The sequence below is a fragment of the Ciconia boyciana genome, chromosome 6, assembly GCF_034638445.1.
Source record: "Ciconia boyciana chromosome 6, ASM3463844v1, whole genome shotgun sequence".
NCBI lineage: Eukaryota > Metazoa > Chordata > Aves > Ciconiiformes > Ciconiidae > Ciconia > Ciconia boyciana.
This window is the reverse complement of record NC_132939.1, coordinates 27779150-27805750: the sequence shown is the minus strand read 5'-3', so window position 1 is coordinate 27805750 and position 26601 is coordinate 27779150. Positions and strand designations below refer to the sequence as shown.

Below are 26601 nucleotides of genomic sequence, written 5' to 3'. Positions count from 1 at the left end.
TCCCGGCACCGCCACGCTCCCCTCACGGCAGCCCCGGGCCCATCGCACCCCGCTTCCCTCCCCCGCAGCCCGGCCCCCGCGGAGGAGCCCTCCCCGCGGGGCCGGACAGGCGTCCCCCCGCGCCGCCGGTGCGCAGGCGGCAGCGGGCGCTCCCCGGCCCTCCCGGCGGCTGTGGTGCCTGTCCTGCGGCTGGGCAGGGGCCACCGGACCGCGGCGGTCGGTGACCAGCTTGGCCCGCCAGGCCTGCTGTTCTCATGAGTCATACCCCTGAGCACCCATACCCGTCAGAGCAATTACTCTTGCAGCAGAGGTAGCCACGGTCATATTCGAGCACGGGGCAGACATTATCCCAGGCCACCATCATCCAGCAATCCCTCATTGAAGAAGGGTGCAGTTCTGAAACCCAACAGGAGCAACAAGGCCTGCCATGAAGAACGAGAAACGCAGTATGTTCCAAAGGAGGTATGAATGAAGAGCCTGGCACCATACCATCATTGCATTTCATGTTCTGCTGTGAGATGTGTAATGACAGTGCTCCGGTGGAGCTGATTCATCAGCCATCTCTCTAGCCCATCGTTTGGCATTTTGAGATGCCTTTTCTACTGTGACAATAGCGATTGAAGAAGCTGGTATGGTGGAAACTGGGTGCCAATAGCTTCCTCCTGAGAAGAGCATCAAACCTCATCATGCAAGGCTGTGTTTCTTCAGACATCTTTTTAGCTAGCTGAAGAAGCCTCTTCTAGGCACTGCAGCACCAGCCATGCTCCCCACTGAGTACCAAGTGTGCTCCCCACTGAAGTCCAAGTTACTTTTTCTACTATCTCAACCTCCCCCCTGCAACAGGGGAGGCATGAACGTGCACAACAGCTTCTGCTTTTCAATGTTTGACATTCGCAGCAACCGAGCTGTCATAGAGACAACCCCAAACAACATGCAACTGCTCAGGTCAAGAGACTCTTTATTCAAACAAGCCACAGCAACACCACCCAGTGCAAGGCAATGTTTAATTTAAACACAAGGGTACAAGGCTTTTCCCCTGTCATGCTTCAGAACTCCACCCCTATAAGATGAACCAGTGGAACAATCTACAACAAAGCACTAGCAAGAGCAGTAACACCGTATTAGTCTTAGACTATGTTGTCTTGAAACCAACCATTCTGTTACAGATGCAAACGGCTTTAATGCCATCCTACTCTGGCAGAGACTTCACAAACCATTTACATTAAATAGTTTACAAACAAATCAGCAATACAAGTTTATACATTTCTTTTAAAAAACAGAAAAGAACATCTGCTGGTACCATGGGACAGAGGAGAGATAGGACGGGGAAAAGAGGGAACGAGATGATCACTGACCATGATTTTGAAAACCCCAATTAGAACATTTACAAGTATTTACATCTCTCAAGGGTCCTTTAAGTCATACGTCCTACACAACAAAATCTTCCAAATGAGATAACTGTGTCTCAATCTTCAATATCTCTACCCCACAAAACATTCAGAGCAGCTTCTAACTGTATGTACTGTTCAAGATGTTCATAAGTCATCTATAAAAGGGGGCGAACAGAGGTGTTATAGTTTGCAGATGACACAATTAATCAGGGTAGCAAGAAAAAAAGAAAAAAGGATTATCTGAAACAGCTTACAACATGCCAAGTGAATTTCAGCTGTAAATTTATCACCTAACACACACAGTGATGCACAAGAGAGAAGCAACTTTTAACACTACACTGGAAGTCAGGTTTTCTGAGCTGACTATTAAATATGAACAAGACCTTACTCCTTTAACAGACATCGGTACGAGAGCATCAGCTCCACCGTGGCAGACCAGCTTTTCAGAAGCACAGGCCCAGATTACATAACTGGCACATATCAGGGAAAGGACGAGAGCCAGCATGGAAGTTAAGTCCCACCAAATACAAGTCATATGGGTACAGGAATCATGGTCCATTACCATGCACTTTTTTATATTAGAATATCAAATGAGAAGTCTCACATCAGCACAGATTTAAAGCAGTCTGACTAACTCCAATTTCCCATGCTTCTGAAATCCAAGTTTCATTTATTTTTGTGCAGGTGTCACAAATTTTTTTTCCATAGCAGGTCCCCTAGTTAATGTTCCCAACTTTGTATTCTTGAGAATTACCTTCAATACATCCACAATTATTTGTTTAGAACCAGTTCATTGCACTTGAAGGCTATTTTTTGTTGATTCTGCTTTGATATATCACTCTCTCAATGTTGCTTAAAAAGTTTAACCCTATTGCAACTCTTGAAGGGGGGGGGGGGGAGAAAGAAGAAAAAAGAAGATACATCTGTAAGTTTTAAATGGGGAAAAGCTACCAAACCAGCAAAGTTTAAAGAAAGACCAGGCCTGAGGAAAGGAGGTCAAACCAAATTCTAATTTTTGCACAATCAACTGATCTGATATTGGACACCAAAGAGTCAAAACGATAAGGGCAACTTGCACCCAGTCATTCTTCTTCCTGACTTGACCCTATTGCAAAGTTTTAATAATAGATTTTTGTGAGTAGCCTTTTAGAATACTTCAATATTTGAGACTCTCAGCATTTAGAAATATGCATCTTTACAGTTTCAAAGTAATAGACATGTTCATTGAAAGTCTATAGCAATGCTTTCTCCAATACACAAGTAATAAGGAAGGTCTCCCACAGCTGGTAGCCCAACATCCCAACAACTACTCATCCCCTTCTCATCCGCAGAAGGCAACTTTAACAGCACTGCAGTTTAGCAGAAGTACTGGAAGATGCAACACTAAACACAAAATAATAAATCACAAGACTCTGACTCAGAATCAAATGAAATAGAAAGGGGGGGGGGGGAACATGGGACCTACATTCCTGTCCAGACCCTCTTCACGTACACTAGAGAAGATTCAACAGGAAGCACCCCTGGTGAGGGACCCAGGAGATCCAAGACTAACACCTGCATCCAACAGCAGAGCTGCAGAAATTGAGATGAGCCCATGCTTTTCACTTTAAGATTAGAATCACCTCGGGGAACATTTTCCTCAGGTCATTTTAGAGGGGAAACCAATCCTGCATGCAGCCTCCTGAAACACACGCTCAGGGAACAGACGTGTGGTCCGTATTTCTCTTGAGGAGCGTTAGGAAAGTGCCGAGCCCTGCTCCCTCACCGGCCCCCAGGCCCACCCTGCCGGCCGCCTCCCAGGCAAGGCCCCAGCAGCTGCCAACCGCGTCTGGGCCCACAGTGATGACACGAAGGAGGCGTCCGCAGCGGAACAGCCCGGGCCGCGGCTCCCTATGGGCCCCGACAGTCCCTGCTCCGCTGGCGGCCTAGGCGAGCGGCATCCCTTAAGCCTCTACAGCACAGCGTGGTACAGGCCGCGGCCTCCCACCGTAAGCGGTCACGGCCCCCACTCCCCCGCAGCCACAGGAGCGGCTCTAGGCAAAGCCCACGGGCCCAGGCCGTTCCCGTGGAGGGATGTCAGCGCCGCTCAGGACCGTGCCTCCACCCAGTCCCCAAGTGAGACGGGGGAGGCACAGGCCCAGCGGCAGAGGCCTACCCCGCCCTCCTACGGGCCCGAGGAGCCCTGGCGGGCGGGAGAAGCGGCCAGGCCCCCACCGGGGAAGGGGCGACGGCGACGGCGACTCTCACCTGTGCCCCGGCGGGTCGGGCGCGGCGAGTGTCCGGCCGCTCCTCGGTAGGGTTTGAAATCCCTAACACCGCCCGCACCTCCCAGTGTCCTCAGTGCCCATTGGCCGGCGCCGGCCCCACCCACGCCCGCACCCGCGCACTTTATTGGTCCGTTTGAATCCGGCAGCAGCGACGCGTGCTCCGCGCTCTCCTGAGGCAGCCACCGCCGGTCCCTATCGGCGCCTCAGGTCCGGTCGGGCCGCGGGGAGAGCGCACCGCGGCGGGGCGGCCCCTGGCAGCACCGTCTCGGCCCCTGCGGCCTGGCGCACCACCGGGACGTGCCGGGGAAGAAGGCCGCTGCGCCCGCCCGCCCGCTGGTACTGCGGGGAGACTCGGGCCCCGTGGCGGCCGCCGTGGTCCCGGTGAGGGTGTGGGGCGGCTGCAGGGTCCGCCGTGCCCAGAGCAGCGCCTGGCGCCGGCACCGCTGGCGGGAGGTGCTGGTGGCACCCTGAGGCAGCTGTGCCCGGCCGCTGAACCCGTCGCCTTTCGCAAAGGGCTAAAGCAGCTCTGAGCTGGCTGCGTTCAGCTTTCGGGAATATCCCATTAGAGGGGAAGGGCCTTTCTCTTCTTTGATATGATTAGTGACTTTGCAAGCAGTAACTGCGTGTTGTTAGAGTACAGAGTGTTTTCTCTCCCTTGTTTCTTCACTTCTGCTGAAGCAAGCAATGGAGAAACTCTTAGGGGTGGAGAGGAACAGGAGAGTGCCATCAACACAACTGCAATTAATCTTACAGTGCCATCTCTCCCCACCACACTGTGTAAGCATCATCAATTTTTTTAAAAGGGAGGTGATTACATTTTTGCATTACCTCAGTGACATCACTTCTGCACTGTGCTTCAACTGTGAAATGAGCAGGAATAAAGCTAAAATATTTCAAATGTTCCTAGTACTTCTTTCATCATAAAGGGACAGAATGGGGTACAAGATTAGCACCAGTACTGCAGTGTCAGTTATTACTGAATGTTTCATTAATTATTCAGCCTTTTGCACTATTTAAACTCCTTGTATAAAAAAAAGGCAACAGAATCTTGAACAAAACACCTTACAGATAGAAAAGCAGCTCTTCTTCAGAGCCTTATTTTCCACTGGGCAGAGGCTTGAGACCACTACAGTCCTAATACTTTCCCAAAAGAGGAACAGCCTCTTCTGCTGTTGCCACGTTAAAATGGTAACAAAAAGGAAAAGCAGCAAGGTGGGGTCAGGGTGAGAGGTATTATGTGTGCACAGGAATTTGCGAAAGTACGCGAGCATGGATATGTGGCCCTTGATTCAAAGCCATAGTGGCAGAAGAAGTGTGTGTTACAATCAGATTATCAAAAGAACCCAGATCCATTCCTACCTTCTTGCTCCTCTCAAATGAAGCAAAGTTGAGGTTCTGTGCAAACAGGTCTGGGAGCTCCTCTTTTGAAGGAGAATCCAAATAACATGCATGATTCACAACCAAAAGCCAGGCAGAGTGGTTAAGAAAAGCTAAATTTATATTAAATTATCATCAACCCCTAAAATACTGAACACAATGGTTAAATAACTCCAGAAAGTCCAATGTCTCCAGTGAGTAACGTTAAAACCATTACACAGGAACACACGGAAATCACTGACGTTAGCTCGGGACAGAAAGGAGAGAGGTTTGCTTTTTACATAGTAAATCAGTGCTCAAGAGATCATCCTCCAGTGGCCTTTCTACATTCTTAACATCCTAAGTGCAATGAGGGTCTTCTCTTCCCCAGAATGGGGAACCACGATGCACCCCCTAGGCAGCATCTCACTGGGGCTGTCTCTAGGAAGAAGAAACTAATTTCTGCCCACCTCACTGGTAGAGGAGAGGCTATGGGACGTTTTGTTGCTCCTTTTCACCATAATCATTTGTGGAAGGGAGCAAAGAGCAGTTATGAATGGTTGTCAGGCTGGAGTGTGCAGGGTCCCTCTGAAGAAGCAGCAGAGAATATTTATCAAGGTGGAGATCACAAGCACCATGAGTTGTTGAAAAGACTGACTGGGTTTTCCTTTCCATTCTGCACTTGCGACTCGGACAGCGATTATTTTGACAGGCTGACTGAACCTCAAGTGACAGGTCTGGGCAGATGTTTCCCTTCACCCCTGTCCCACCTCCGGATTTTGGTGCACACTCACATAAGCTATTGGGGCAAAAAAACCCCAACCTCAAAACCCAAAGAAACCCTGCTCTCCTAGAAGTCAGAGCCTTCCTCCCCCATCCACCCACCCACTCACTCCCAGCTCTGATGCCCCTGCCCCTACACGTGGTTTCTGTTCAAATCGATTCTTCTGCCTATGCTTGAGCCCTCTGGTGTTGTCCCTGCATGAGGCAGCTTAGACAGGCAAGGTCCATGTCAGTGATATGCACTCCTTTCTCAGTTCCCAGTCGAGTCCACGCCTCAATCCAAAAGTGCCTCTGCCCAACAAAAACAATGCTTCCCAGGCTGGAGTCAATCAAATAAATAATTAAATAAAAATCTAATTTAAAAAAAAAATCCCTCTGGGAGCAGGGAAGAGTCCCACATTAACACAGGGAAATTTCCAAGTCTTAGCTCCAGTTCATTTTCCACAGGAATATACACCAGTCAGCCCAATGGTGCAGTTATGGACAGTTTCAAGCCACCTAGCCAGGTCAAAGCTGCAGCCTTCCCTCTTCTGCAAAGCTACTTCTGCTGTAAAAAGTACAGCCAACCCCCTGGCAACTGTCATGTTTTTCAGGGGTAGCAGGACTGTTAGTATACAAATGAGGTTACAGCAGAGTAGGATGGATTTTCCTTTTTTTTACCAGCTGGAAAAATATTGCACGGGAGGTGCACCCTCCCAACACCTAAGCCATACCCCTAGTGTATGCTTTGCTCTCTTTACACCATGGGTGGGAATGTACTTGACCTCTTCCCAGGAGATAAAGAGGTTACAGTTTGCCGTGAGATATTCTTCACTGGAAAGTTCTGCTTCCAAGTATCTGGCTTAACACTCAATATTTTACCATGATAGTATCCATATGACTTGAGGGGTTAATATAAATCTCATTTTTGAAGAAGCATCAAGAGATATTTTCTCTGTCTTTTCTCCCTCTGAACAAACAGATGACAAGAGAAGTCAAGAGAATATGAAAAGGTGGCAATAGTCCTGGGAAGTATGCAAGCCCCAGCTCCAGATGCTGCTGGGCAAGGGTAGGATTACACCCCCTAGAGGGTAGAGGCCTTGGAGGCCAGAGAACAACTGAAGCTCATGCAGCTGATGGGAAAAACGACTTTGCAAGGAGAGCTACTTAGTGGTAACAGAAGAGCTTAAAGTGCAATTCTATCTGATAAACAACTATATAAAATGGCCCTTACAGCTCCCTGATTATTGTCTCCTATTCTAGGTCAAATGGGCTCAGCCTAGTAATAAAGCAGTTCCTAACTGTCAGCACTGAGCATTCCCCTGGGAAAGACTCAACCTAGGAATTCTCTCTTTTCCCTCATTACGGTAATCAAAGGTCCTAAAGGCCAAGAGAATTGGGGACATTGCAGAATTGGGACTGGTGGGGACTTAGCAAATTTTATTTTTCTTATTTTATATATCAGTTATGCAAAGACAAGAGTAGAATTTAGGTCTTGCTGAGATCCACTTCCTCCTATTAGCTCTGTAGAGCTAAGAACAATACCAATCTCTTCTTTCCTCAAGTTCAGCACTCTGACTCCAGTACCCACAGGGAGCAGTTCTGAAAGGGCCATATGCTGACTCTTGTTTTTCCAGAGTAGAAACATGTTTTAACAGGAAAGAGGAGAACAGGAGCGGTGTCCACTGTCAGCAACAGACACAGTGCTCTGATCTGAGCATTCCTTAAAGTTTTTACTAGCAGATGGGAAAGTAAGAAGTGATGCTCTCATGAACTGAGTCACGGCAACTGTGGTTACCCTCTTTATGCCCTTAAAAGGTGAGCTGATGCTGTGTCACTGTCCCCTTGAGCCCCAAAGTATACCTCATCTATTCCAAGACCTCTCTCAAGTCAGAGACTCCTCAACACAAAGCCTCAAAGAGTGCTGGTAGTGCTGGAGTGACTAGGGGAACTTCTGTCACCAGGAGCTTAGCAATGAGGCAGCTCTGCTCTCTTCATGGGCATTGACCGTGAGCTGGATGGCACAGGACTTGCAGGTTGCCAGAGAACACAGAATCTGAACCAGATTCAGGCCAGAGGAGTCACTGCAAAAGTTAACGTGGCAGCTTCCAGGAAAAGGGAACATATAAATAAACCACAGACAGTGAAAATGAGCCAAAAGGGTCTCTGGGTTCCAACCCACCCATCCTCCCTCTCCAACCACAACAGCACAGCTGCCCCAGCTCCTTGTTGAAAGGCAGTCACAGTCTCTGGGCCCCTCGCAAGACAGGCTGGTCTCTGTGCCCTTCCTTGCCTAGCAGGCAGAGTCCTGTCTTTTTTTGTGCAGAGCAGAGGCTAGGGAGGGTACGAGCATTTCCAAAGTTGCATGTACTTTAGACCTCGCTCTCCGTGGAGGGCTTGCGTTGGTGTTTCCAGCCTGTGTCTGGGAGTGAGCCACGCCGTTCAGGAGTGGCTGCTGCTGTGTTAACACTGCTGCATTCAGACTGTTCTTCTTGTAGCAGCTGCTCAGTTTCGGTGTCATCCAGTGAACCAGAACTAGCCTGGATAGAGACCGTATCTGTCTTCATGCAGACATGGTCCCGGAGGATCCCTCCTCGGGAACTCCGAATCTGCTTAAGGTCATCCCACTCGGAATCATCACCGGATAAAAGGCATATCCCCTCCACAATCCTGATCTTCTCCTTGGTGTAGCTGTGGTCAGGACCAGTCTAGGGAGCAAACAGATGAATGAAAAAATCCAATACAGCTATGGAAAAAGATGTCAAAGAGCAAAGCAGAGCTGGAATGTAGACAGTGAAGCAGACAAAAGGCTGGACCTCCATTTAGGCTGGGCTCTAAACAGCCACTAGCTTTGACTGTCACAATGGCAGAACCCATTCTAAGTTTCCCTTCAGTTCTTCACCACCCCCAGATGAATCCTCCCTGCAAAAGCTCTCATTCCGAACTCCAGGAGCCTTCAAATCACGGAAGGGGATGAGGATGAGCTGGCTCTTCTAATTCAACTATATATATTCCCTGACAGCAGGGAGTAAGAACAACACTGAACCTAAAAAGGAAGAAAAAAAAAAAAGGGAAGCAGGAACAGCCAGAAGACTTCATGACAAAAGTAGGCAGGGAATCAATTCTAGGTCTGCGATATCTTTATATCTGAGTCGTTCTAGATTTGCCTCTCAGGAAAGCACAGCTGGAATACCACTGTTGAGTCCAAGTCTCACAGTGATACAGGGGAAGGAGATTATAGGGAGACAACGGAAATGATCAGAGGCTAAAGGGACCACACTGAGATTAAAGTAGTGAAATCTGTATAACTTGGCTCACTGACAAATAAGGAGCATTAGAACATCTGATTTATCCCTGAGGAGAAAGTGGAGGGTGCAGGGAAATATACATTTAGGTATATCTAGGAGCACCAGAATTAAGAGAAAATTGGAAAGTATTTATATTCCCAGATAAATAAACCTAGTTTATCCTTAGTAGATAAGGCTAAAATGGCAGGAAATTTTGGGAAATCTATTGGATAGTAGCTCTGAAAAACAAAGCCAGGGAAAACTCTCCTCTGCGTAAGTCTTGCTGCGATCCCTGCTAGAGGAACTAAGTGATCTAACAGATTATCATAAATAGTCCTACAGAAATTATCTTTTTCAAAGCTCACACACTGAGTATGAGTAGCCAAAGCCAAGACCAAAGGATCTGCCACAGAAAATTACCTATACTTTCTTGACAGACAGTAGAGGTAGTTTAAGGACATAAAAGCAGGGGAAAAAAAAGAAAGAGCAATTAGTACGGGACAGTGTTTGAGCCACACAACAGAGCTTGAGTAAGGGAGGCAGGATCAAACACATAGAGTAGTGATACCTGACGTGAGGATGTGGACGGAAATCAGAAGAGGGAAGATGAGAAGCTATCTGAGTGATAAGAAAGCTTCTGAGGAGAAAAAAGAGGAGAAACTAAGTGCTGCAAGATATCATATCATGGAGCATCCTGTGGCACACAGCAAAGACCTCTGCAGGGCCTTTAAAATGCTCCATTGAATAAGGGCTCCAGTTCTCTCCCTATCCCACCCCTTCCAGGCAGTGCACAGCCAGGAGACATGTTCTTGTTACCAAACCTCTTCGGGCTGCCTGGTTCCTCTGGTTCCCCAAAGCAACCTTGGTGCAACGATTACTAACCAGGATTGTGTCCAGGAAAGACAATTCCCTTTGACTCCTGTACTTCGAGGGCCAGCACCCAATGCAAATTAAATACAACACACTGTGGGAATGGGGAAGAAGCAGAGAGCCGGAGACAGGTCTAATTCACTACAGCTCACTGGGGAAGAAGTGCTGCTGGTTAATCTCCATAGGATTCTGAGCAATTCACTGAAGCTGCCCTATGTCCTAGAAGTAAATGCTGACAAGTTGCAACATTTTCACATACTAAGGCCTGTAATACTCAACAGCAGCTTGAGCTGGGCTCCCATATCCCTAGTAGCAGCTCTTACCTCTTTCTTATAGCATAACTGGTTGTACATGGTCGGTTTGGGAATCGCTTCAATCTTCACCTCCTGGGTAGATGTCCGATACGAGGGATTACTGTAAGTTAGGTTGCCCAAGCCAGGGTCCGTGAACTTGGACTTATTATGCCTAGAAGGAGAGAGCTGTCAGAAAAGACATAGGGCCCTAATGCCAGGATCCAAAGTTCCTGAATGCTCAGTGAGGGGAAAGCTCCAGCAATCTTCACTGTCCCTCAAAGAGAGAGAATGCTGGCTTCACCTGGCTCTTCAGCTACCAGTCCATTCACTAGGTACCACTACAGCAAGGCACTGCCATGTAACCACAAAAGTTATACTGGTGGTAACTGGTGAAACTATCTGGCAGAAAGCACATGTGCTCACACATGTACTGAGATATGAATTATCTCACGCCCCTGTCCATAACTCAGAAGCTCTCTGCAGAAAATTTAGCCAATAAGGCTTCAAATAATAAAGCTGCATGCCCAACACTTCAAAGGCACAGGACTCAAACCCTGCAAATAAAATCATCAAGCACTGCTTCCAATGGAGAACAAAGGGATTGTAAATAACAATAAAGAAAGATGAGGTGCTTTCAGGAGCTTTCTTCTCTTACAACCCTAGATTTTACTATTGGCCAGGGGAGGGGGAAAAAGATCACTTACCTATATATAATTAAAGCAGCAATAAGCAGCAAAATAAACAAGATGCTGAGAAGACCTCCAATAATGTAGCTGACATGCAGTCCTTCTCCTGAAAGTGAACAGCAAGGGTAATTTATGCACTCTCTTTAACTTCCACTGGGTAATACTGACCTTGGTGTAATGCCTAATACAGAAGTTATAAACCATACACAAGTATGCAAAGTAAAATGTCAGCACACCAAGGTTTAGCAGAGGGTTTTGTTTTGCTTCATATGAAACCAAACATGATAACCCTTCCTCCCACACAGGCCCCAGCAAACCAAGGAGTGTCAAGACCTTTGTAATGGGGTTGGGTAAGGATGAGTTAGACCTCTTGCTGACAGGTTACTCCTGCAGTGGGAAACAATTACCCTAGTCAACCATCCTCAACTAAACACAAAGGGATGGTGACGAAGAGTATCATTAATGGGAGGAGCCCAATGGGTGAGGTATGGGATGAAAGAAAACAGAACTATTCTTCAAACCAAAGTGTCATTTAGAAAAGTCCCCATATAGGCTAATGAATGTGTATGACTGATGTTCATCCTTAGACACACTTTGCTCTGCTCAGAGGGCATTTGAGTAATTTGAGTCTGAGTTTCAGAAATTTGAGTTTCAAACACTATGGACTGGAATGCCCTGGGCACATCTGGAGGAACAACCCTGGTGGAAAAGAGTTAAAGAAAAGGAACTCACCTATGGTTGCCAACACTGCCTCATTGGCATGGGTACACAAGCCTCGCCTAGCATCTTTGTCAGAGCAGCTGAATGACAGAAGGACAGTTAGTTACTGAAAGTAGTACCAACAGCATCAAACGTATCAAAAGACAGGATAACTGATATCCCTTCCACTTCCAGTTCAACAACAGGAGCCTTCCTTTCTCTTCTTCAGTATCCTTCTGTATCCAGAGGAGAGAGGACCGTATACATATATAGGGGTGTGTGCGTGTATATATCAATTATAGGTCTGCAATATCTTTATATCCGAGTCATTCTAGATTCACCTCTCAGGTACATAGGTGCATGCATATATCTATCTATCAGAACACAAATTTCAGCATCAGCGCTGAAGCAAAAATCAGAACATCCTAGAGTCTGTCCAATATATCGCACTCAACAGTGTGAAAGATTTGCCTTGTAAATAACCCAGTCATATATTATAGAACATACTTTTTTGCTGGGCAGTAAGATAGCAGGCTGTAGGGAACTAGAAGGAAAAGGTCTCTTAACTACCTCCATTGTAACTTAAATGTTAGAGCTGCAAAGGTTCTGTTTTGCCCCAAAAAAGCTATCCTTTTGTGGCCAGGGCAGAACTACTTCCTCAGATGTCTGGGTCAGGTCTGAGATGTCTCAGTGAATTAAAGCAACAGACTCTCCTCTCCTCCTCTCAGAAATAAAGTTCTCAAAATCAGGAGCTCCAAAATCAATCAAATGAATGACACGGTCTCAGGAGGAAGTGTTAACTTCAGCACAGTCAGCCTCGACACACATTTCAACAGAACAGACAGAAAGATCTCTGCACCTCTTTCTTGCCAGCTCAACGGTGTTCTGCATTCTTTGTCAAAATGGTTTTCTCCATTATGAACATGAAGTCTGGAGCTAGAATAGCCTCTTTTGGCGAGGGAGACGTACATTTGGATGACGACAACCAGAGGGGGCTCACATGTTGCACCTTGCACAAGCTATGACTTTCAGACCCCAATTCCAAGAGAACAAGAGCACTTACTTTCCTTCCACTGCTTCCAGAGATGTGAGAGGTTTGGTTGTTGAGGTACCTACTCTGCCAGGTGGTGTCTGACTTCTCTCACTTACACTGGTAGGTTCAGGACCAGGAGGCACCACACCAGGAACTAGAAAAACAGAGAAAAATAAGCAGGACCCCAACTTTATGGGACAGATGAACAAGTCTGGTAAGCTATAGAGAGTTTCTGAAATGGCCTATATGAGCAGCTTTCCCTTGTCAAACCCAGTCTGTCAGCAGAAAGGACAGAAGAAGGCTCTATTGATCACAACTGCCTTACTTCCAGCATACGACTCTGCATAATTTTTTTTATACACTGGAGAGCTTCAGATGCTCTGGTTGCCACTGTCACTGCGTAAGTAGTGGCAGTGGCTCACTTATGGAAGCTACTACCCAAGTGACACTTAGTAAACTCACTAGTAGAACAGGGCCGCCCATCTGGTTCGTCTGGACATGCGCAGACAAAGTCAGAAGCCCTGGCAAAGCAGAGGTGAGTGCAGCCTCCGTTGTTCACTCCGCAAGCATTAGTACCTGGAAAGAACAAGCAATTTTCTAAATATGTTGCAGATGACCAGGTAGGAGTTCAGAGCAACAACCTTTTTTCCTGCTCAGTGAGAGATACTTCCTAGAAATCCAGCAAGTTACTATGCTCTGGCACATGCCCTTCATCTGACTGCTAAGAAAGTGATGACAATAGCCAGACACTGGTAGGATCAGGGCAGTCCTGAAAGGAAGGCACTGGAAGTCATTAGACAGGAGCCCAGTCAACACAGCTGCACAGATTAAAAACCAAAAAGCTCACATTCTTCTGTTGTCTTCACATTCTCTCATCACAACACAATGTCAGATGAACAACACAGAAAGTGACGTTTGCTAATCAAAGCTGTAAAAGAATGCTGTTAAGATGTACTTGACTGAAATGTCACAGACAGACAAGGAACGTGCCCAGGGAAGATGTATTGACAGTTTGAGTATAAGAAAGGATGCCAAGCTCCCTTGACATCTACAGTAGCACAGTGGTTCCAGAGTTCTTTTTGTCTACAATTAGCATTTGCCTGAATCAAGGTCCTCCTATTTACCTGTCTGTCTCTGAGGAGACACCACAATGATATCCATCAGTCCCTCAACATTGGCTAGGACTGTCTCTTTGTTCCGCCCAGAGTATTTGTCCACTCTCTGGATGGATTTGGTTTGCCAGTCAGTCCAGTATATCCACCTATCCTGCTGCTCGGAGACAGCAAAGAAAAGATACAGTCATTAGCATGTTTAGCCACGTAGACACAGGATATCCATAAAAAACACATTCCAGCAGCAGAAGGCCCCAAACAAAGGCCTTTTCAACCCCTTCCCCTCTTATCATAAAGATGATGACTGTCTACACCCCACAGGAGTTCAGAAGAACTTCCTTTGTTAGCTCCACAGAAGAGTTAAGTGCTATCCCCTCAGCCATCTGGGTTTCCCCAGACTATAACACTTCCCTGTCCCCAAGATCTACTGTCCAAACTCATCAACACACCAGGGAGAACACTGGCAGCAGGAAAATCTTCTTACCTGTGTCAGAGCAAAGGGATGTGACACCTGGCTGACCAACACTTGCCGTAGCTTCCCATTGAGATCACAACTCTCTATGCGATCAAGATGCGCATCCACCCAGTAAATCCTGGGGGAACAGGGAAAGAGGTGAGCTTCCATCTATACAATCCTTCTTTACTTTCTAGTCATTCGCTAGCCAAGATGGATCAGACAAAAAAAAAACAAACCCAGACCCACAATGCTACTCCAATAAACCAAGCTAAGAAGGCTAAAAAAATTCATTACATCCCTTAACTCTATGCAAGTATAAGAAAATCTTTCACTGACCTCCTGGTGTCATAATCCAAAGTCAATCCATTGGGCCATCCTAGGTCAGTGTTAATCAGGATTTTACGTTCAGAGCCATCCAAGTTTGCCCGTTCAATTTTAGCAATGTGACCCCAATCTGTCCAGAAGAGGTACCTGAAGAGATAAAAGGCATGTGTAAGAAGAAAAGAGCATTTCATTTAGCCTAATGAAAGTTTTAGTTATGAATTAAACTGCCAGATTCTTCAGGTTCAAAAAAGATCTCGTGGTTTGTAGCTTGCTTCTCCCAGCTATCTGCCCAACCTTCAAATTCACTGTCGGCGTGATTACACCTGTCACTCAGAGTCAGCCCCTTGCTGGTACCTGCAGATTCACATGGCACATCTCTTCTTCTTCCCACAACCTCCTCTTCCAATCTGCCTCTGCACAGCCCTTCTCCCTGCCCCACCAATACCCCATACCTACCCTTTCTTGGGAAAGACAGCAATGGCTCGCGGCTCATCCAGGCTGTTATTAATCAGCACTTTTCTGGAGCTTCCATCCAGTCTAGCTACTTCTATGGTATTGCGTCCTGTGTCTGTCCAGTAGAGGTTCCTGGCAACCCAGTCCACTGCCAGGCCATCTGTAGTCTTCAGACCCTGACCAATAACAGTTTCCATGTTGCTGCCATTCAGATCAGACCGCCTGGATGGAAATCAATGACAAATGGCAGTGAGGAACAGGTAGCTCCCGGAAAGCCTTCACATCTCCATGTGTGTTCCCCATCAACCACAGGGCCACTTCATACTGCCACCTCCCTAAAACGTTTTTCCCCATAGTCTCCAGCAGGTTAAACACACCTTCAGCATTTAGTTCAGTGATACACATGATGCTGTGTACCAAAGACAAGGTGCAAATAGTGGTGTATTGCCAGCATCTCAGTCTCCCCAACTTATTGGCACACTCCACAGCTCACTGTGGCACAACCAGCACAAGCAGCTGGGTGACCTGGGCACTGGCCAAGCAGACGACTAGCACCCACCTGATGACATCAAGAAATACATCTGTGTAGTAAATCTTGCCATCCACACTATCATAGTCCAGAGAAATGACATTGTTCAGCTCAGGGACAGGTATGTGCACATCTGTGTGGTCACTGGTGTCCAGCGAGATACGACGGATGGAAGCACGGCTAGAGAAAAGTAGGTAGGTCTCTGGAGAAGCGTCACACGTCTGCTCATCTCTCTTCAGCTGGATGCCAGTGGGGCAGGCACAGGAGAAGCCAGTGGGGTGAGGCAAGCAAAGGTGGGAGCAGCCACCATTACGAACTCTACATTTATTGAAGCCTTCAGAAATAGGGAAAGTAGAGTTTAAGGATCAGTGTGGTCCCACAGACCAAAGCTTTATTTTAAAGGCTATATACATGCACAACTTGCTAGCAGCTGAGTTCATCCTTACCATCCCAGCCTTGCTGGGAATCTACAGCCCTTCATACAGAGACTGCCACCCTCCCCTCCAAGATTCGTGGTGGGTATGGACATGGTTAGGGCAAGGAGAACAAAGAGGCACAGAAGGCGGAGCATTAGGAGCAAAATCTTGACCTGCATTCCTTGCTAATCATAGTTTTCCCATGGAAAAAGGAACAGACAAATACTGATAGATTCACACAACTGCAGTTTAGCTTTATTATTGCCGCAAATGGTAATGCTGACAGAAAGATCCAACCCCGTGGGGAAGCAGTGTGACAATGCACCAGAGACCAGGCTGACAAAGAAGCTTCTGTTTCAACTTAGCTGCACACAGTGGCAAGTAAACAAAGGCATCAGAGAAGCCTGTTGAAAGTGCCTGACATATTAGGGTCACCTCTTTTTTTTTTTAAAGTTGAAAAAAAACCAGCATACATTTATTAGGTGGGGATAAGCCCAGAAGACAGGTGCAGGGAGGGGGAAGAAGACAACGGGGATATGACGGCTAGAGTTTTGGTTAGCTTTAAGTTATATTGTAAAGTTATACTGCCAAGAGTGATGTTCTGCTGTTAGTAGCCACAGGAGAAACAGCACAGAGTTTTCTGTAGAAGTACGTATTGGGGAAATTCCATCAAAACGAAGCCACAGCACAAAGCAACAGTTCCCACTGAAGAGCAAGGAGGCAAGATGGCGTCGTATAGGCGCTGAAGAGTAACATAAGGAATCTGACTCTGGCACGGAATACTTGGAGAGCATGATATATTAAAAGCAACTAAAGAAGCAGAGATTTTGTAGAGCAAAGTAGCAGACAGGAAGATGAAGTCTGCAATGGTTGGGAAAAAAATGACTAGAACTTGAAATAAGGTTTCAGCAACTAGCTGAAGAAGAATTAGTGCCTCTTGGAGCTAAAAAAGGGAAACTGTCCAATGCCAGCAGCCTCTGGCGAAGCCTAATAGGGCATGACTCATTCAGTCCTCCTAAGAAAGTGGCTCTGGTGTGTGTGAGAATGAGGTTGTCAGTGTAATCCAGTGAAGGAAATGTGATGAAGGGGGTCAAAAGGCATGCAGCAATAAACAAACACCAGACCTATGGAGCTGGGCAAACAGGGAGAAGTGCAAAAATAGTTAAACAAGAGGGAAGAAAAGCTGATTTTTGAGAAGTTACTCTATCACTCATGCTTTACACCGAAGGACTCTTTTCAATGACAGCTTTGAAGGGCTCCCCTAGTCACCACAGACACCCACTGATTTGGGAGCAGCCTAGCAACTCACCCAGGGGCCGTGCCCTATCAACAGCTTGAATGTCCATGAGGCCAGGCAGGTTTGCCCTCACCAAGATGACATTGGCACCAGTGTCCTTGTCAGCCCTGTGAATGCTGCGAGTTTGCCAGTCAGTCCAGTAGATATAAGAGTCCAGCAAAGTGAGGCCATAGGGATGTTGCACTGGAGACAGCAGGGTGCGGCGGTTAGCACCATTGAGATCTGCAGCCTCAATACGCTGAAGAAAGAAGTAAACATCAGCCCCACACTCAAAACACTGATCCTCTTGCTAGCAATTACTATATCAAGTGGGAAACAGAGCCTAAGCAAGTGACGTTATTCAAGTCCACCCTCCCCATAGCCCATACTCCCAGAAAAGCTTACACTCCCCTTGCTCTTTTGATAGCTTGCTCGAGAGCTTCAGAACAGCCTCCATGCTAGCAAAGACCCAATGACAAACAATGCTGAAGAACAGAATCGGACCTCAGTGTGTGCATCAGCCCAGAGCAGCTGGGACCCAGCCTTATCCACTGCCAGTCCATTAGGCCAGCCCAGGTTGTTGCTGATCAACACCGCACGTCCAGAGCCATCCATCCCAGAGCGTTCCAGCTTGGCATTCTCACCCCAGTCCGTCCAGTACATATACCTGGGGAAGAGCCAGCAAGTATTAGGGAAACAGAGGTCAGAAGTCCTGTTCTAACCCCTAGATAGCCTCTTGACAACACTAACCCCATCTCATGGTATAAAGCTATTGCCCGAGGGCTGTCCAGGTTCTGCCAAACCAAGACTTTCCTCATGGAGCCATCAAGGTTCCCCACTTCAATCCGGTTTGTTCCTGTATCTGTCCAATATATCTTCCTGCCGATAGCATCCACAGCCAGCCCATCTGTAGTCAACAGACCTGAGAAAACAGAAAGGTGTATCGGTCACTGCTCATCCTCCCAGCTTAGTCAGGAACTTCTGGTATTCCCCTTGTGCACCTCATCAGGCAGTTGCTTTAGGCTTTGCTTGCCTTTCCACTGAAAATTTAAAGATTATTCTACCAGGGTATCAGAGAATCTCTCTTTTCATACTGCATGGAGGCGAGAGGCTCCCAGGCCAAAATCTCTCTTACCTGTAGTGATGATGTCCTCAAATTGTGAGCCATCAAGGGCAGCCCGGCTGATTTTCCGCAGTGTGCTGTCTGACCAGTAAACCTTTCCTGGGTGGAAGAAGAAAGAGAAACTTAAAAAAAGCCCACAACAAAAACAACCCAAAACAAGCCCCAACAACCAAACAGCAAAATCCTTAAAAAACAGATCCAGGTCTCTGACTACTAGCTAAACCATTCAAAACAGATCTGACTGCACAGGAATGACATCAGCATAAGACTATTAAGCTAGAGTGATAAAACAGTACAAATTACCTTGTTTCAATCCTCCCCAAAATATGTAGGCGCACTGTCACTCTGACCTTTATACAAGGCCAGAGAACACATAACTCATTATCAGCTAGTAGTAGAGAGTCCCACATCTGATTTCTCAAAATGTCCCAGAGGACAGCAATCATATCATCTACCTTACTGTACAACAATGGGTTTACATCCAGCATAGCATCAGATGTTTAGCATACAGAAACAGCCAGAGTCTCAGCTCTACTGCTGTAAAAGGCTTCAGCAGGAGGAAAGCTTTCTTAAATCCAAAATGCACAGGAATCTCAGTCAATATAGCAGGCAGCTTTTTCCACATAGTTGGGGTTCTCTGTTTTCCTATAAGGACATTCCTTTCCTGATTGGAAAGGAATATTTGCAGCATGTACTAGAAAAAAAAACCTACCCAAATTCACAACCTACAGCAAGATCTGTGCCTGGGTCTTTACTCAGACATTTAGATATGAAGTCACTTGTTGCCTTTCAAACAGACAGTCGGATACACTAAGAAGTTCAGACCTTCACGAGGATCCACTCCAATTGCAATGGTGTTCTTCATGGTGACATTGACTGAGACGACAACATCTGCAAAGTAGGGAATATCCAGAGAGACCATCCGGATGTCAGTCCTTCTGGCAAAGATCAGAAAGCTAGTCATTCCTGCAGAGAGTTGAAAATGGACAGATATAAGCGAGAAACAAGTTCAGTCAACTGAAGGCATCATTTATTGAACATTCTGGAGGTGACATCCACTTCAGTGGAAAAGGGGAAGTTCTCAGGCAGATCTTGGCTTATGGGGAGTCTGGGTACAAAAGCTTTACTGAGTGTTACTGAATGCTTCTTTACATCCAAGTTGAAAAGGAGTGCACTCATAGAAGAGTTACTTCTGCTAAGATGTGTAGGAAATGGGAATTAGGAGTCAGTTTCTTCCTGCTAAGGAGAAAAAGTGGATGTACCGTGGCCTGAAGCCAAGTACCTTCCACAATCCCCAAAAAGAGGGTCCCTGGGAGGACCGTGTACAGACCTATTAAAGAATATAGCACCTTGTAGTTAAAAAAGAATCCATCTCAAGATTAGGGCAAAAGTATGGGGAAAAATGTGACATCTGGTTTAGTTGCCCAACATAATTTCAAGAAAAATTTCTTCTGCATCAATCCACTTATCGGTAAGTTTCTTCATAGTAATTCCCACTCAAATTGAAGGTACAGGTATCAAATGGGTTTTTCAAGGGACAAAGGAGATAAGCACATAAAAGTGAATTTTATTATCTAATAAGGCAGGAGCAAAATGTAGCTGTGATACTAAACTGCAATGAGGGTCCTACAGAGAGGACTCACCAGGGGAGCAGGTCTTTCCATCAGATTGCAGGTTGATCCCAGTAGGGCAGGTACAGCTGTAACCTTTCGGAAGAGGTGCCAAAAGGCACAGGTGACTGCAGCCTCCATTGCTAACTTCACACGCTGTATGTACTATAGGAAAGAGGATGAGAAATCCATAAGCCAGTAGCACAGGCACAAAAAAGGGGTGCAACAGCTATAGAAATGCATTCTAGAATGCCCTTAAATACCAAGCCAAAAGTTATTCTCATGCTCTCATATTCCACCCAGAGACTTAAGGCATCGAGGGCTGACAAGATAGGTCAGCTCCTTGCAGGAGAGCTGTGCCACATACCAGAGCTTGAGCAAGCTCTCAGCTCAGTGTGGCTTGGGGCGAGCTCTGTACCTGGTGGCCTGTGCCGGTGGAAAACATGAATATCCATAAGATTCTCCAGATTGTCCTGCAGCGTTTCCCGAGCCTGCCCAGTCCTTCTATCTGCGCTCTGGATGCTTTTGGCCTGCCAGTCTGTCCAGTAGATTCTCTCGCCATAAAGAGTAAGTCCAAAGGGGTGAGGCAGATTGCTCCCAATCAGCACCTGGTCAGATTACCCCCAGCCCCCCCAAAAAACATTACTAAGAAGTCACTAAGGGGAAGAGGCTTCCTTTGCCCCCTCTCAACATCATAACGTACAGTCACAGCAAAAGGAGAGTGATGGGGCAAGTTAGCCCTCAAAAGGAGGTTCCCTCACACACAATTTGCAACTGAAAGGGAGCTCTTCTCTCCCAGTGAAAGCAGTTCAGCATGTCTTGATTTGGAGATTTCACTTTCAACTGGAAAGAGAGGCAGGGGCCATCAGCACTCTGTGCTCTAGGACTTACACCTCAGACTCCCAGACTCCCTCCTCAAAGATGGCTTCCTTACCTTCCTGTTGCTTCCATCCAGACTGGCATACTCGATGGTCTTCATGCCTGCGTCTGCCCAGTACAAGCGCTGTGACTCATAGTCAATTGCCAAGCCATTAGGCCATGTCAGGTTGGAGGAAATTATCACCAAGCGGTTTGAGGCATCCATACCAGCACGCTCAATTTTTGGGCTGGCTCCCCAGTCAGTCCAGTACATGAACCTGAACACAAGCGCAGACAGAAGTGATTGCCCACACTCCTTCACTGCCACTATGGCCAGGCAGTGTTACAGACAAGCAAGAGAGCTTGGTGCCTTCAGGCCCCAGCAGGAAACAGCATTAGACTAATATTGTACTCATGTCTAGCCTTGGGTTCTTGTACCTAAGATCATACTCAAATTTACATAACTTCTACTGCCCATGTGCTGGCCTAATTACAACATGGAGGAAAAAGTTCAACATAATAGTTCAAGGTCTAAAAATTAACCAATTATTTAGCAGTCTCCACCACTGGCCCTTTATACTCTTGCTGCATTGGTCTTCCAGTAATCCACTAAAGGAAAGAATAGCACACCTTTATTCAAGACCTTCAATGCTTCTAAAGCAATGGCTGGCAAGCTTCTTCCTATCCACCCTATGGCCAGCTCCACAAGGTCTTATGATTCAGAAGCAAAATCTGTTATTGAAACCATTTATTTCTGTTACTCTACTCAAGTTTGCTTTCCATGGCACATCCCTCAATACTCTGACACAGTGCTTTGAAGCCAAGAGGCCACTAACGTTACAGCTTGCTTGAGATAAGCAGTAATTTACCTGAGGAGATCCTTCTGACTGAACGCTGGTTGATAAACAGAGAGCTTGAATATAAATTCAACATAGATGTAAAATAAAGAAACAGAAAGGATCTAGATGGCCTCATTCTCAACACTTTTTGTACCACATCTTTAGTTATTATGTCCCCAGGATAAACAAATGAATACACCAGCCAGCTCCTGCAAGCTCTAGAGCACAACAGGCAATTATCCCTGCTTATCTTGTTCCACTAGCATCCAAAATCAGGTCTCTAATTTCAGTGTTTGGCAGGATGTAGAACAAGGGCAACCAGAGAGAAAGACTACTGCACAAAACCAAAGAACCGGAACATCTTTAAACGTGCAAGAATTGCCACGTCATCCCAGAAGAAAGAATTTCTCACCCTCCAACAGGGTCCACCACGATATCTCTAGGTCTGTCTAGGTTCTCCCAGATTAGAACAGTTCTCATGGTCCCATCTGTGTTGGAGACCTCTATCCGATCTGTTCCTACAAAAGTCAAGAGAGAGAATGAGAAAGACATCAAAGACCTCTGGAATCACAAGAGCTAAGGCAAAACACATCCATACAACAATGCATTCTTCTTCTCCGTCCATCTCTGTTCACAGCTGGAAGATAGGTAAGAAGCGTGGCTCAAAGTATCACCTTCCATTAGATCTCTGAAGTCACCTCTGTGGCTGTCACTGGTGCTAAGTCCCGTATGAATGCAAATCAGCTCTTTCCTAAGGCACCAAGGTATCTCCGTAGGCATGAGAGAACAGCTAGAAAAGAATCACCTTCCTAACATCTCTCTGAACTATGACTTTTCAGCAGGGAACATCCTCCAAATACTACCTGCTGCACCCCAAGATACACTGTTGGAAGATATGTAAACACGCACAATCACAAGCTCTGCAGCAAGACAACAGTGATGCTTGACTTCTACTATAAATCTTTCTACAGAATTAGTACTGGGGATACTGCAAAGAGGATTAAACTAAGGATTCCACCTCAACTCCCACTTTGTTAAAAGCACACGAGATGGAACTCCATTTTTTTTGCTAGACAGAAGCAGACAAATTTGGAATGAGACAGATAGAACTACCCAGCTGTTTTTCAGTTTTCATGACTAATAAGGAAGACAGAAGCCTAGGTAAAGCAGAGGATCCCAGTACCTGCATCAGTCCAGTATAGCTTGTTGGTGACCCAGTCAATTGCCAGTCCAGCTGGACTTTCCAGGCTGGTGTCCACCACAACCTAAATAAAAACAAAAAGAAAAAGACCTTAGTGAGATTAGACCTTAGGGAGAAAGCACTTGCCCAGTGCACTACCCATTCACAAACAACATTAACTTTCAAAAGGCAAAAGCCCAAGCAGAGCAATGCCATACGAGAGACAGCATTAAGGACTTAGAAGTTCAAATAAGTCTTACATTTGGAGAAACATCTATTTTTCACGTCTGTTCAATCTGTAACTCCAAACTTTGAAATCTGTTTCCCTCATTTATGGCAACATTAGCCTAAGGTCATGGGCAAACAGCATTCCCAAGGAGCATGGCTCTTGTTCCAAATGAGGGACATAACAGAGGATTTAATACTTCTTCCTTTCAGATTTTAGGGCTACAACAAAGGAATTGGCCACAGCTTACAAATCAACATGCTTCATGTCCCAGTTCAAGGTTTTCCATACAAGCAGAAACGTACACCAAACTTGTGTATGGAGTGTTCAGTGATCTCAGGGCTCTTCTGAGCCAGAACTAGGCAAAATAATGAACAACAAATCCAGCATGAACTGCAGCTTGTTACAAGGCCAGTGGATCCCAGCAGCTTCAAATCTGATGCTCAAGGAGTCTCCTGGCTAGATAACCTCCACACGTAGTTAACACTGTACCTCCTGGCTCGATCCATCCCATTTTGCTCGGCTGATTGAGTCGGTGCTGACGTCTGTCCAGTAGACATAGTCATCCTTTGAGTCCCAGTCTAGAGCCACAGCGCTGCGAACATCAGCAAGGGGAATGACATCATCTGACAGGTCATCTGTGTCAAAGCTGATCCGACGGATGTCCATCCTTCGGGCAAAAAGCAGGAACTTGTCAAGACCTGATCAAAGGTCGAAAGGTCTTCTTTTAATTTCTCTAAGGTCAACAACACAGTGATAGACACAGACAATTCCCTGCCATATCGAACCTTAACCACTTACACCATCTCTCACTGGCAGGATACAGCCCAGGATTTTATTGGTAGCAAAATATCACCAAAGGGGGTGGGTGGGCAGGGGCAACAGAGTAGTAGGGAGCTGTCTCCTGGGGGTAACCTATGCTGAGGGAACAAAGTCAACCATATTCTTCAAAGAATGGCATAGACGCCCCTCCAAATCAAATAGCTATGCCACCTCTCGAGAATCTAGGAGGCAGTTGGCCTAATTCTTCCACATGGTTGCAAACCAAGAGAAAGCGTGGTAATCAAGAGGACTGAATTTTTTGTTCATCACTGACACAGCTCCTATGGGAACTTTAGGGAAACAATCAGCTGTGACAGGTAGCATGGCACCAATAGCAGCCCTGAAATAAGGACCTGAGGATGGACCTTCTCTGTATCCCCACCCATCAAGCCTAGTGAGGGCAATGGGAATGCAGAGCAGGGGAATGCATCAAAAAGGTGAAGCATCCTCTGGTGGGGCCCTTAATACTACTAACTCAGTCCGTCCAGCTGCACGTCCTTGGAAGCAACTGCTGCTGCTTACTCCCATTGCCAACCCTCTGCCACCCGCTGAACATCTGAGCATGCAGGCTGTGGTCCCACCTCACTTACTCTGGGCACAGGCATGGCTGCTGGTCTTGCGGAAGCCCGTGGGGCAGGCACAGGTGTAATCCTTGCTGCTTGGCAGGCAGAGGTGAGTACAGCCCCCATTGTTGGCCCCACAACGGTTTCTCCCTGCTCAAGTAGCCAAAGACAAAAACAACCACGCATAAAGCAAAGAGTAAAGAAAAGAGGAAAAACACCAGTCAAGGCGTCAAGACCCACATGGATAAGATAACTTGTCTACCCAGAAGTTAATTGAGAATAAGGAAATGTATAAACTAAAGCACTAACTCCATTTGTAGGGCTCAATTTTAAAATAAAGCGTTTAACTCAATCCACTTCTAGAGCAGATTATGGCAATTGAAGAGGAATAAGAGAGGTGTCAGTCATTGCTAGTACCCACTTACGATTTTTTTTCCCAAAACAGCTCTTGCATAAACAAGCCACAAGTATTTCTTACTGAAAAGCCTCCACTCCCACGTATCAGCAGGGGGAGCTGTGGTAACACCTAACACCAGGTTACTGGGGCTGGGAGACCTCAACTGAACTGCCAGATGGAGCAAGTTCTGCGGCAGCTCTGGACAGAGGTGGAGGCAGTGGATGTGTCGATATGCTGAGTTCAGGCTTGCCATGTCCCTTCTTTACAGGGTGGTGGGTGGCAGCAGGTCTTCTAGTGGCTCAAATGGGTCTCTACCCTCTCCGCAGTTACCTGCTGGCTGGCGCTGAGGATGCAGTGTGTGGATGTCCATAGGGAAGTGGAGTTTGTTGCGGATGATCTCCTGGTTCTTGCCTGTGAATTTGTTGGCACTGTTGATGCTCTTGGTGTGCCAGTCTGTCCAGTACAAACTGTCCTCAAACACGGTGATAGCAAATGGGTGGGGGAGGCCTGTAATAGACATCCAATACATGGATATAATCAGGTCCAACAGGACTCAGGCTAGCAGGGAGACAAGAAAAAGCTCTTTCCATTGCCCCTTAGGCCTTACCACAGTCAACCTGCTCAAATCCACCTTCCACTAATATAACAGACAATTCCTCTCTCCTGTCCATTGAAGACCGGGTAGCAAACCCCATCCCTCAGCAGTGGCAGAATTCATCCCACAGTGAAAGAACAGGAGACAAGCATAGAAGCAGGAGCCAGTGGCCCTGAAACTCAGAGTAGCACTGTGCTACTCTGACTTCTTTACTGCGAAGATCACGCCCCGTACATAGCCCTGTTACTTACCTTGGCTAATAACAGCCTTCCTATTCCGCCCATCGAGGTCAGCCCTCTCAATGACATGATGTTTGGCATCCACCCAGTACATTCGATGTCCTGCATAGTCAATGGTCAGTCCATTGGGCCAGAAGAGGTGCGTATCCGCAATGATGCGCCGATTAGAGCCATCCATGTTGGAATACTCAATGCGAGGAGTGTTGCCCCAGTCGGTCCAGTAGATAGTGCTGGAGGAGGCAGGGAGAGACAGGCTAGAAAACTCATGTCCCACATACTGCACCCAGCTCAGTCCCTATCAGGGCAAAACAGTTATCAGTCCTGTGACCTTGAGTATGAGATTGGGTCACAGTCATGGGAGAAGTGACCGCCAACAAGGTAACACCCAGCACTTTCAGGCTGGTGAAGCCTGAAGGGCCCAGAATAGGATTAAGTCTCTGAAGGCCCCCAGCATTGCCAGGTTCCCCAAACTGGCAGTACCAAACGAAGGCTTGAGCCCACAGGCAGCCTTTGTGACCAAGGATGGGGTTTTCAATGTTCACCTGGAAGCACTTGCATGGAGGGCTCACTGGGGTCCTACGTTTTCACTCACCCCTCCATAGGATGTAGGGCAATTGCTCGGGGCTTCTCCAGGTTCTGCCACAAAAGCACTTTCCTGTGAGTGCCATCCAAGTTTGCTACTTCAATTCGAGATGTCCCAGAGTCCGTCCAGTACAATTTGTCATGGATCCAGTCAATAGCAAGTCCACCTATCTCCAGGGGAGAATTAAGCACAGAATGAAACCAGGAGCAGGATCTGCTCAGAAAAATAGTTCCCTTTCCCTGTCTGCCTCAGAAGAGGCCCAATTCAGTCCTCCTGTCTCTTCCCCTGTCACCCAAGATTAACTCCATGGGGACACTGATCTCACACCCATTCCATCCAACCCATTCCCTTGCTC

The 26601-nt window shown here is 46.8% G+C and overlaps 2 protein-coding genes across 5 annotated transcripts in view; both read right to left on the bottom strand.

Moving 5' to 3' along the window:
* Nucleotides 1–3735, bottom strand: part of CKAP5 (cytoskeleton associated protein 5) — a 56481-nt gene extending 52746 nt beyond the window's left edge. For 3 of the 4 annotated variants that reach the window (XM_072863915.1, XM_072863919.1, XM_072863920.1), the window contains exon 1: nucleotides 3639–3735. The gene's annotated coding sequence lies outside the window, so the exon portion shown is untranslated. The remainder of the gene's footprint in view (nucleotides 1–3638) is intronic. The other variant, XM_072863917.1, reaches the window with a different exon arrangement.
* Nucleotides 3736–5185: 1450 nt separating this feature from the next.
* The window catches only part of LRP4 (LDL receptor related protein 4), a 96647-nt gene continuing 75231 nt past the window's right edge, over nucleotides 5186–26601 (bottom strand). The window contains exons 14-39 of the mRNA XM_072864202.1: nucleotides 26256–26412; nucleotides 25676–25893; nucleotides 25160–25336; nucleotides 24460–24582; nucleotides 23540–23748; nucleotides 22825–22906; nucleotides 22054–22159; nucleotides 20879–21080; nucleotides 20363–20552; nucleotides 19978–20109; nucleotides 19160–19300; nucleotides 18347–18433; nucleotides 17962–18133; nucleotides 17716–17878; nucleotides 17245–17470; nucleotides 15550–15853; nucleotides 14994–15212; nucleotides 14550–14684; nucleotides 14241–14349; nucleotides 13769–13913; nucleotides 13107–13220; nucleotides 12675–12798; nucleotides 11645–11712; nucleotides 10931–11018; nucleotides 10257–10398; nucleotides 5186–8484 (exon numbers count right to left, since the gene is read on the bottom strand). Coding sequence (XP_072720303.1) covers nucleotides 8149–8484; nucleotides 10257–10398; nucleotides 10931–11018; nucleotides 11645–11712; nucleotides 12675–12798; nucleotides 13107–13220; nucleotides 13769–13913; nucleotides 14241–14349; nucleotides 14550–14684; nucleotides 14994–15212; nucleotides 15550–15853; nucleotides 17245–17470; nucleotides 17716–17878; nucleotides 17962–18133; nucleotides 18347–18433; nucleotides 19160–19300; nucleotides 19978–20109; nucleotides 20363–20552; nucleotides 20879–21080; nucleotides 22054–22159; nucleotides 22825–22906; nucleotides 23540–23748; nucleotides 24460–24582; nucleotides 25160–25336; nucleotides 25676–25893; nucleotides 26256–26412 — 4169 coding nt within the window. The 3' untranslated portion in view covers nucleotides 5186–8148. The remainder of the gene's footprint in view (nucleotides 8485–10256; nucleotides 10399–10930; nucleotides 11019–11644; nucleotides 11713–12674; nucleotides 12799–13106; nucleotides 13221–13768; nucleotides 13914–14240; nucleotides 14350–14549; nucleotides 14685–14993; nucleotides 15213–15549; nucleotides 15854–17244; nucleotides 17471–17715; nucleotides 17879–17961; nucleotides 18134–18346; nucleotides 18434–19159; nucleotides 19301–19977; nucleotides 20110–20362; nucleotides 20553–20878; nucleotides 21081–22053; nucleotides 22160–22824; nucleotides 22907–23539; nucleotides 23749–24459; nucleotides 24583–25159; nucleotides 25337–25675; nucleotides 25894–26255; nucleotides 26413–26601) is intronic.